Source organism: Oncorhynchus tshawytscha, linkage group LG16 (genome assembly GCF_018296145.1).
Source record: "Oncorhynchus tshawytscha isolate Ot180627B linkage group LG16, Otsh_v2.0, whole genome shotgun sequence".
In the NCBI taxonomy this organism is placed as follows: Eukaryota; Metazoa; Chordata; class Actinopteri; order Salmoniformes; family Salmonidae; genus Oncorhynchus; species Oncorhynchus tshawytscha.
The window spans coordinates 82248072-82259659 of record NC_056444.1 but is presented as its reverse complement, the minus strand read 5'-3'; the positions used below and the strand labels follow the sequence as shown (position 1 = coordinate 82259659).

At 44.4% G+C, this 11588-nt stretch overlaps 1 protein-coding gene across 1 annotated transcript; it reads right to left on the bottom strand.

Annotated features, from left to right (window-relative positions):
* Window positions 1-664: 664 nt before the first annotated feature.
* Window positions 665-10502, bottom strand: gpr157 (G protein-coupled receptor 157). Its single transcript, XM_042299785.1, has 4 exons — window positions 9933-10502; window positions 2918-3131; window positions 2434-2628; window positions 665-1426 (listed from the first exon to the last, which is right to left on the bottom strand). The coding sequence occupies exons 1-4, from the start codon at window positions 10307-10309 to the stop codon at window positions 1187-1189; spliced, it is 1026 nt and encodes a 341-aa protein (XP_042155719.1). The 5' UTR covers window positions 10310-10502; the 3' UTR covers window positions 665-1186.
* Window positions 10503-11588: the final 1086 nt, after the last annotated feature.

The window sequence follows — 11588 nt, the reverse complement described above, 5'->3', positions numbered from 1 at the left end:
ATGGTGCCATTTACAAAAACAGTATAGATGCTAAATTTATTTGATATACAAAAGTACATTGTTAAACAATGCTATAAACTCAACGATAACCTGGTATAAAAATAACAATATTAAATTGCACTGTCTGTTTCTCTAATACAAGAATAGGAAGACACCGATATGTTAGAACATAAAATGTTGCCTTGGGGGGAAAAAAAAATTAAAAATACATCCACATGTGCTTCCCAAATGGCCCCCTATTCCCTATATAGTGCGCTACTTTAGACCAGAGCCCTATTCCCTATATAGTGCACTACTATAGACCAGAGCCCTATATAGTGGTACTACTTTAGACCAGAGCCCTATTCCCTATATAGTGGTACTACTATAGACCAGAGCCCTATTCCCTATATAGTGGTACTACTATAGACCAGAGCCCTATTCCCTATATAGTGGTACTACTATAGACCAGAGCCCTATTCCCTATATAGTGGTACTACTATAGACCAGAGCCCTATCCCCTATATAGTGGTACTACTATAGACCAGAGCCCTATTCCCTATATAGTGGTACTACTATAGACCAGAGCCCTATTCCCTATATAGTGGTACTACTATAGACCAGAGCCCTATCCCCTATATAGTGGTACTACTATAGACCAGAGCCCTATTCCCTATATAGTGCACTACTTTTGAACAGAGCCCTATTCCCTATATAGTGCACTACTTTAGACCAGAGCCCTATTCCCTATATAGTGCACTACTTTTGAACAGAGCCCCTATGTACAACTTCATCCGCTAGAATGACCTTGGCGTTCATCCTTATGGATGGTCCAATGCTAGTGACTGAGCACAGCAAGTAATCTCTTCCAACAAAACGACATGAGGATAATCAAAGCATTAAGCACGCATATCACCTAAAGTGCATGTTGAACGTGTGGCCTGTCAGGAGAGGCCGTACAACGTGCACATGTCTGCAGAATTTGCCCCCCCACTTGCATTAATGAGTGGGATGCAGTACGGAAGTTTGTTTCCAACCCCCCAACTCAACGTCGGTGCTAGCTCTGATGCTCTGCTTTCACACAGCACCAGGCATCTATAGCAGAGGATGTGGCCAGCGAAGTACAGCTCGGCTCAGTAGTGTGAAAAGTGTCTCAGAAAGCCAGTCAGGGTGCGAGCGTGCTCCGTCTAGCCATTCAGATCCAGGGTCAGCAGCCATCCGGCCAGCCACGAGAGCTGGTATTCAGGGGGTCCTCTGGTTGTGAGGGGGTCTCCACATTCAGGCCCAAACCACTGTGGTTGAGTGTGTTGGAGGGTATGAGGGAGGCCCCAGACCCGACCCTGCAGGAGCAGCAGCAGAGCATGGTGGAGAGACGGGAGCGGATTGGCTGGGTGAACAGGACAAACATGATACAGTTTGCAGCTCCCTGGAAGGTGTTCCCAATGCCCTAGAGAAACAGATGAAACCATTAACAGATGGATATACAGTGCCTTGCGAAAGTATTCGGCCCCCTTGAACTTTGCGACCTTTTGCCACATTTCAGGCTTCAAACATAAAGATATAAAACTGTATTTTTTTGTGAAGAATCAACAACAAGTGGGACACAATCATGAAGTGGAACGACATTTATTGGATATTTCAAACTTTTTTAACAAATCAAAAACTGAAAAATTGGGCGTGCAAAATTATTCAGCCCCCTTAAGTTAATACTTTGTAGCGCCACCTTTTGATGCGATTACAGCTGTAAGTCGCTTGGGGTATGTCTATCAGTTTTGTGTCCCACTTGTTGTTGATTCTTCACAAAAAAATACAGTTTTATATCTGGAGGGGGACCAAAGGACGAGAACTGGAGGGGGGGGATGGAAACGAGAACTGGAGGGGGGGTGCTGAAACGAGAACTGGAGGGAACATGAGAACGAGCGAACGAGCTCCGACTGGGAAAAGTCGTTTTCAATGGTCATGCAATTCAGAATTACAACTCGGGAAGTCGAGCCTCTTTCTAGGAGCTCCAACTTTCCGACCTGAAGATCACCGATGTCATGATTGGACTTCATATTTTTCTGAGTTCGCAGTTGTCTTGAAAGCACCATACGATGCTGTAGCAGCACCTCTTGCGCTGTCTAATATATTTTCCACTCAAAGACCATGTGATAAATAAGATCCATAACGAATATACTACACAAAACGTCAAGTTAATTCCACTATATTTTGCTAATGAACCTACAGACCGATAAACATGCCCAATCTAGTGCATTTCCTTCAATGAAGAGGCTATAAAACATTATTTCACAATTGGATTGTTTCTTCTTCTCCTGGACAACCGGGCTGGTGCAAATGTTATTGATTGGCTTTTCTAAAATCGGAACAAAAGTCGGCTATTACTGGTGCTGCAAGTTATGAGAATCATTGGTGAGGATAGAACATGGAGTCCTGGAGATGTGCCAACAAACTCACATGTAGCGTGACGAGCACAGGGTTCTGCCTGGCGGGCGAGTCAGCCAGCATCAGCAGGAAACGCACGGTACTCCAGATACGCAGGGCGATGAAGATGATGGGGATAAGGGTCAACTTCCTATCGGCCATATTGGAAAGGGACTGGGACAGAGGACTGCAGGCCAGGATGGGCCGGTACTCAGACAGAGCCGCATGCTGGATGACATAGAGAGAAAACAGGAATATTTATCAAGTGGATAAATGTGCTTGAGACCTGCCATGGAAAATGTCTGTGATAGTCTACACTGGAATTAGTAAAGCCACCTCGAGAACTCTGCAAAATCAATGTAGAACCGCAGTGATATCATCATGAATTTAGCTAAACATTTTATTTTTTTGGTAAATTTTTTATATACATTTTTTAAAATGACATGCATTCCTCCCCAAATTTCACCCCGGTTACCACTTCAATAGTACTGGGGTATAGATTGTAACAGATCCTCACCGCTCTGTGGATGTGCTTCTTGATGAGGACGTAGAGGACGGGGAGGGTGAGATAGGCCAGGAACTCCCATATCTTCCCAGTGAGCAGCATCCACAGGACATGGTCTGGAGCCTGGATCTTCACCCAGCACCAGCCCACAGACACCTCCGATGCATCGTAGCCAATACGGCCCAGAGCCAGAGCTGCTACTGTGATACCTAGAGGGATGCCCCAGCTGAGGGGGGGAAGAGGAAAGGAGGAAGAGGTGGAGGAGACAGGGGAAGGAGGAGGAAGGGTGGAGGAGGAGACAGGGGAAGAGGAGGAGGAGGAGACAGGGGAAGGAGACAGGGGAAGGAGACAGGGGAAGAGGAGGAGGAGGAGACAGGGGACGAGAAGGTGGTGGATGAGCAGGAATAATTAATGAATTAACATTTAAATGTGAACCTCCTGACTAGCTTGCCAGTCACGCACTTCCTCTAAAGTCTGGTGATCATTATGTGCAACTATGTCAAGAAATACTGTTCATAGGCCTCGCTATATAGCCTACATGTTGAAAGTGCAACCCCAAAATCTGCAACTCACTTCCTGCAAAGTCACACATAGTCATATATAGTAACATTTCAGTAGCCTGTATGTAAACTGAAATCGACTTTATTTCACTATCGTTTAACTATACGAAACAGAACCACTCAGTGTGGATCAAGGCTAACATTTCAACACGCTACCCCTTTAATTTTGAGCCTTAAAACCCAAGATGAGATGTTGGCCGTGTTCGAGAGAATCAAATCCATGATGCATTGGGCGGTAAATGGTAACTGACGGATCTAAAAAAATAATAATAAGTGAGCAGTTATATGTGTTGCACAGTGATTTGTAGATCAGTCAGTCGGTAGCCGCCCGCAATGCAATGCTCAACAAGCCCATTGCGTCACTTGTGACAATGAACCTCACATCAGCAGTTCTGGGGAGAGCGTGACGCCCTGCGTGTTCAGGTAATCTTCCACTCACTGAGGGCCAACATCTTCAATTCACAACTCGTAATATAATTGAAGGATTTTTCTGGACTCATTCCAATCAGGTACCCTATTCCATATATAGGACACTACGGTTGACCAGGGTATTATATACATTGCACTCAGAAAGTAGTCAGACCCTTTGACTTTTTCCACATTGTTACGTAACAGCCTTATCCTAAAACAGATTACAATCATCCCCCCCAGGCATCAATCTACGCACAATAGCCCATAAATGACAAAGCAAAAACAGGTTTAGACATTTTAGCTAATTAATAAAATACAAAAAATAACTGAAATATCTTCTTTTTCACCCAGTGATCCCACTGAAATAAGTTAAATATATTGAACAATTTACAAAATCAAAAATAGTTCAGTATTCATGTATCATTTTTCAATATTTATAAATTCAAAATACTCCTGTTCCCAAGAAAGCTAAGGTAACTGAGCTAAACGACTACCGCCCCGTAGCACTCACATCCGTCATCATGAAGTGCTTTGAGAGACTAGTCAAGGACCATATCACCTCCACCCTACCTGACACCCTTGACCCACTCCAATTTGCTTACCGCCCAAATAGGTCCACAGACGATGCAGTCTCAACCACACTGCACACTGCCCTAACCCATCTGGACAAGAGGAATACCTATGTGAGAATGCTGTTCATCGACTACAGCTCGGCATTTAACACCATAGTGCCCTCCAAGCTCGTCATCAAGCTCGAGACCCTGGGTCTCGACCCCGCCCTGTGCAACTGGGTACTGGACTTCCTGACGGGCCGCCCCCAGGTGGTGAGGGTAGGCAACAACATCTCCACCCCGCTGATCCTCAACACTGGGGCCCCATAAGGGTGCGTTCTGAGCCCTCTCCTGTACTCCCTGTTCACCCACGACTGCGTGGCCACGCACGCCTCCAACTCAATCATCAAGTTTGCGGACGACACAACAGTGGTAGGCTTGATTACCAACAACGATGAGACGACCTACAGGGAGGAGGTGAGGGCCCTCGGAGTGTGGTGTCAGGAAAATAACCTCACACTCAACGTCAACAAAACTAAGGAGATTATTGTGGACTTCAGGAAACAGCAGAGGGAACACCCCCCTATCCACATCGATGGAACAGTAGTGGAGAGGGTAGCAAGTTTTAAGTTCCTCGGCATACACATCACAGACAAACTGAATTGGTCCACCCACACAGACAGCATTGTGAAGAAGGTGCAGCAGCGCCTCTTCAACCTCAGGAGGCTGAAGAAATTCGGCTTGTCACCAAAAGCACACAAACTTCTACAGATGCACAATCGAGAGCATCCTGGCGGGCTGTATCACCGCCTGGTATGGCAACTGCTCCGCCCTCAACCGTAAGGCTCTCCAGAGGGTAGTGAGGTCTGCACAACGCATCAACGGGGGCAAACTACCTGCCCTCCAGGACACCTACACCACCCGATGTCACAGGAAGGCCATAAAGATCATCAAGGACATCAACCACCTGAGCCACTGCCTGTTCACCCCGCTATCATCCAGAAGGCGAGGTCAGTACAGGTGCATCAAAGCTGGGACCGAGAGACTGAAAAACAGCTTCTATCTCAAGGCCATCAGACTGTTAAACAGCCACCACTAACATTGAGTGGCTGCTGCCAACACACTGACTCAACTCCAGCCACTTTAATAATGGGAATTGATGGGAAATTATGTAAAATATATAACTAGCCACTTTAAACAATGCTACCTTATATGTTTACATACCCTACATTATTCATCTCATATGTATACGTATATAGTGTACTTTATATCATCTACTGCATCCTTATGTAATACATGTATCACTAGCCACTTTAACTATGCCACTTTGTTTACATACTCATCTCATATGTATATACTGCACTCAATACCATCTACTGTATCTTGCCTATGCTGCTCTGTACCATCACTCATTCATATATCCTTATGTACATATTCTTTATCCCCTTACACTTGTGTCTATAAGGTAGTAGTTTTGGAATTGTTAGCTAGATTACTTGTTGGTTATTACTGCATTGTCGGAACTAGAAGCACAAGCATTTCGCTACACTCGCACTAACATCTGCTAACCATGTGTATGTGACAAATAAAATTTGATTTGATTTGATATATTAGGGAGGAAGCGGTAAATCTTCATGACACATTTTTGCTTCGTAGCACAAACAGATGAAACAGAGTCTGACAGGAGGCATGGCTAAGGCCATTTCATAAATACAGTGCATTCGGCAAGTACATCTTCAAGACTTCTTGGGTATGAGGCTACAAGCTTGGCACACCAGTATTTAGGGAGTTTCTCCCATTCTTCTCTGCAGATCTTCTCAAGCTCTGTCAGGTTAGAGGGGACCTGCACAGCTATTGGAAGGTGAACCGTCGCCCCCAGTCTGAGGTCCTGAGCAGGTTTTCATCAAGGATCTCTCTGTATTTTGCTCCATTCATCTTTCCCTTGGTCCTGAATAGTCTCCCAGTTCCGGCCGTTGAAAAACATCCCCACAGCATAATACTGCCACCACCATGCTTCACCATAGGGATGGTGCCAGGTTTCCTCCAGACGTGACACTTGGCATTCAGGCCAAAGAGTTCAATCTTGGTTTCATCAGACCAGATAATGTTGTTTCTCCTGTTCTGAGAGTCCTTTAGGTGCCATTTGGCAAACTCCAAGCGGGCTTTCATGTGCCTTGTACTGAGGAGTGGCTTCCGTCTGGCCACTACTATAAAGGCCTGATTGGTGGAGTGCTGCAGAGATGGTTGTCCTTCTGGAAGGTTTTATCTCCAGAGGAGATCCTGCCTCGGCGCTCTTACGGACAATTCCTTCGACCTCATGGCTTGGTGCTCTGACATTCACTGTCAACTTTGGGACCTTATATAGACAGGTGTTTGCCTTTCCAAATCATATCCAATCAATAGAATTTACCACATGTGGACTCCAATTGTTGGTTATTTAAACCTTTAACTGGGCAAATCAGTTAAGAACAAATTCTTATTTACAATGACGGCCGACCAGAAGGCCTCCTGCAGGGACGGGGGCTGGGATAAAAAAATAAAAATGTATAATAATGACGAAACACACATCACAACGAGAGAAACCACAACATAGAGGCCTAAGACAACAATATAGCAAGGCAGTAACATATGACAACACAACATGGTAGCAACACAAAACATGGTATAAACATTACTGGGCACAGACAACAGCACAAAGGTCAAGAAGGTAGAGACAACACCAATCAAGTTGTAGAAACATCAAGGATGATCAATGGAAACAGGATGCACCTGAGATCTATTTCGAGACTCATAGCAAAGGGTCTGAAAACATATGTAAATAAGGATTTTTAAAAAAATGTAAAAAACTGTTTTTGCTTCATCATTATGGGGTATTGTGTGTAGATGGATGAGGGAAAAACAACAAGAGAATCCATTTTAGAATAAGGCTGTAACGTAACAAAATGTGAAAAAAAGGGCAGGGGTCCGATATCTCTCCGAATGCACTGTAGGGCATGGAGTGCCATTTGGGACACAGTTGAAGGTACAGAAACCTCAATCAACTGCTCCCTTTTGAGCTGGTTTATATAAAAAGTGTACTGGGATCAAAACTTGGTTCAAATACTATTCAACATCTTACGAATAATTTCAGCGTTTGCTCTGGTCTGTCTGGAGTGCAGGATGGGGGTTGCACTTTTGCAACTATTTCTATTGCTTCCATTGCAGCACGTTCATCTGTTCAAACAATAGCACGCAAGTATAAACACCATGGGACCACGCAGCCGTCATACCGCTCAGGAAGGAGACGCGCTCTGTCTCCTAGAGATGAACGTACCTTGGTGCGAAAAGTGCAAATCAATCCCAGAACAACAGCAAAGGACCTTGTGAAGATGCTGGAGGAAACAGGTACAAAAGTATCTATATCCACAGTAAAACGAGTCCCACATCGACATAACCTGAAAGGCCGCTCAGCAAGGAAGAAGCCACTGCTCCAAAACCACCATAAAAAAAGCCAGACTACGCTTTGCAACAGCACATGGGGACAAATATTGTACTTTTGGGAGAAATGTCCTCTGGTTTGATGAAACAAAAATAGAACTGTTTGGCCATAATGACCATCATTATGTTTGGAGGAAAAAGGGGGAGGCTTGCAAGCTGAAGAACACCATCCCAACCGTGAAGCACGGGGGTGGAAGCATCGTGTTGTGGGGGTGCTTTGCTGTAGGAGGGACTGGTGCACTTCACAATATAGATGGCATCATGAGGAGGGGAAAGTATGTGGATATATTGAAGCAACAAGTTAAAGCTTGGTCGCAAATGGGTCTTCCAAACGGACAACGACCCCAAGTATACTTCCAAAGTTGTGGCAAAATGGCTTAAGGACAACAAAGTCAAGGTATTGGAGTGGCCATCACAAAACCCTGACCTCAATTCTATAGAAAATTTGTGGGCTGAACTGAAAAAGCATGCGCAAGGAAGGAGGCCTACAAACCTGACTCAATTACACCAGCTCTGTCAGGAGGAATGGGCCAAAATACAGCCAACTTATTGTGGGCAGCTTGTGGAAGGCTATCCGTACCTTTTAACCCAAGTTAAACAATTTATAGGCAATGCTACCAAATACTAATTGAGTATGTAAACTTCTGACCCACTGGGAATGTGATGAAATACATGACAGCTGAAATAAATCATTCTCTCTACTATTATTCTGACATTTCACATTCTTAAAACAGTGGTGATCCTAACTGACCTAAGACAATTAATTTTTTACTATGATTAAATGTCAGGAATTGTGAAAAACTGAGTTTAAATGTATTTGGCTAAGATGTATGTAAACTTCCGACTTCATCTGTGTGTTTGTTATTATTCATGTACTATGAATGGCCTTGTTGTGTGAAATGGTTCTGTTGTGTGAGGTTCAATAGAAAAGGGATCACTGGAGAATTCATTATAGAACACAACACACATTGTAACAAGGCATGTCCACTGCCTGGGGTCTGAGGTGGAGAAAGGGTTTTGATGTTATATACAAAAATAATTATAAACCTGGTGGGTCAAGTCCTGACAGCCGTGGTGTATCAGACCATATATAACAGGTATGCTCTAATTATATTGGTAACCAGTTTATAATAGCAATAAGGCACCTTGGGGGTGGGGGTTGTGTTACATGGCCAATATACCACGGCTAAGGGCTGTGTCCAGGTATTCCGCATTGCGTCGTGCCTAAGAACAGCCCTTAGCCGTGGTATATTGGCCATATACCACACCTCCTCAGGCCTTATTGCTTAAATAGCAACTCAGTGAAGAATTGTCCAAAAAGCAGACTATCCTTTCTGTATTGTTTATCAATAAGAAACCTACCATGTTTCTGTGGTGTCCATTCATCTCTATTTCAGTGGACTGGATATAAGGTGTACTGCAAAACATGCTCGAATGTGTCATTTGGTATTAATTGACCATTAATTGGGTGTTAATTTAGCCTAATTGAGTAAGCAGGAGACAATAGGTGTGCATGTGCTTCAGGTGTAGCCCTGAAGACGCTCAGTCTAATTTTCATAAGGTTTGAAACAGTATCAATAGTTTACACTACAGTACAACGTATAATACCAGGTGACAGAATTTATATGCCGCGTTCACATGCTAGTCCGAACTAAACTCGGAAATGTCTGACTTGCTGATTCCTTGAACGCAGCACGTGCATAACTACAACCAGTTAGAAGGTTGGAAATGTCAGTTTCATAGTTGCGACTCGCATGTGAACGCGGAATTAATACGAAGTTACATGGTGAAACAGCCTAACGTCAGAAGTGCTGAAGTTCCCAGGTATTGAAAAGGTAATATGTTCCTCATGAATATTCATAAACGCGTCATACTAGAGTAGAGAAACAACATAGCTGGATCAGGTGACTCTTGGCCTTGATATTTCACAGACCATATCCCAAACTCAAATCGAATCAATTAAAACATTTCAGTTTATACAACTTATTATTTTGATTATATGAAAATGAATCAAGCGCAAGTACCCACCTGATAACGTGAAAACATAACACGAAGCTGTCAGCTTGTCTTTGATTCGACTTGACGATTAAAATGTACAGATATATAGCGATAGCGACAGTCCAGAAAAACGAACTGGTGTTGGCGAAAGTAGATATCGCTCCTTGAACGACGCAATCCACAGAGTTTGATTCAAAGACACTCCAAACTCCGTATGCGTACGAGCCCGCAGACAACAAGTCAGCCACGGACAAGTAGACCAGAAGTGTTCTCGGCGTGGTCCTCAAATCTGGCCAAATGATGTACGTAAAGATAATAAGTAAAGAGCCCAAAAAAGACAGGGCACACGAAATCAAAATAACTATCTGTTCTGAAATGTACACAACAGTCTGATTATCAACAGCCATGATATCCAAAACTACTGCGCGCTAGGTCAATCTACACTCACTAACAAGGCACGAATAGTTTTCCAGCATTCCAATATACACTTATTCCATCAACGAATAGGCCTAGTTGCTTGGGTGAACAAGTCACCGCGTCAAAGGATCCTGAAAACTGTAGTGTACCCAGGTAGTTGTAAAGTTAATGTGTGTGTCATGAACAACATTAGCGTGAGCACACTCATGGAATCGGCGGGTTGCCTTCAAAATAAAAGTCCCCCATCGAAACATGCAAACGGATCCAAATGTGGACTCATGACACAATTGAACTAGATCGGCTATTCCCAAACTGGGATAAGTGTACGCCGTCGGGGGTAAGCCAAATAAAAATGTGATTCACATTTTCAAACAGTTAATTTAGATTTTCCAACAGGGCTATAGATTTGGGTGATGAAAAGGCCAACAAAAACTATACGGACAATGCCTTCATCAAACAACACGGTTTCACGACGCGTCAGTGACATGGCAGGAGATGTTTTGAAACAGTTCCTGCTTCGCATACAAGCCAGTGAATTATATGCGTTACAGTTGGATGAGTCAACAGACTTGGCGGGCCTAGCACAGCTCCTGGTATGTGTCCGTTACAGTTGGATGAGTCAACAGACTTGGCGGCCCTGGCACAGCTCCTGGTATGTGTCCGTTACAGTTGGATGAGTCAACAGACTTGGCGGGCCTGGCACAGCTCCTGGTATGTGTCCGTTACAGTTGGATGAGTCAACAGACTTGGCGGGCCTGGCACAGCTCCTGGTATATGTCTGTTACAGCTGGATGAGTTAACAGACGTGGCGGGCCTGGCACAGCTCCTGGTATATGTCTGTTACAGCTGGATGAGTCAACAGACGTGGCGGGCCTGGCACAGCTCCTGGTATATGTCTGTTACAGCTGGATGAGTCAACAGACGTGGCGGGCCTGGCACAGCTCCTGGTATATGTCTGTTACAGCTGGATGAGTCAACAGACGTGGCGGGCCTGGCACAGCTCCTGGTATATGTCTGTTACAGCTGGATGAGTCAACAGACGTGGCGGGCCTGGCACAGCTCCTGGTATATGTCTGTTACAGCTGGATGAGTCAACAGACGTGGCGGGCATGGCACAGCTCCTGGTATATGTCCGTTACAGCTGGATGAGTCAACAGACGTGGCAGGCCTGGCACAGCTCCTGGTATATGTCTGTTACGTTTATGGGGGGTCAATTAAGGAAGACATCCACTTCTGGTAACCAGGACAACAGGACAGGATATTTTTAAA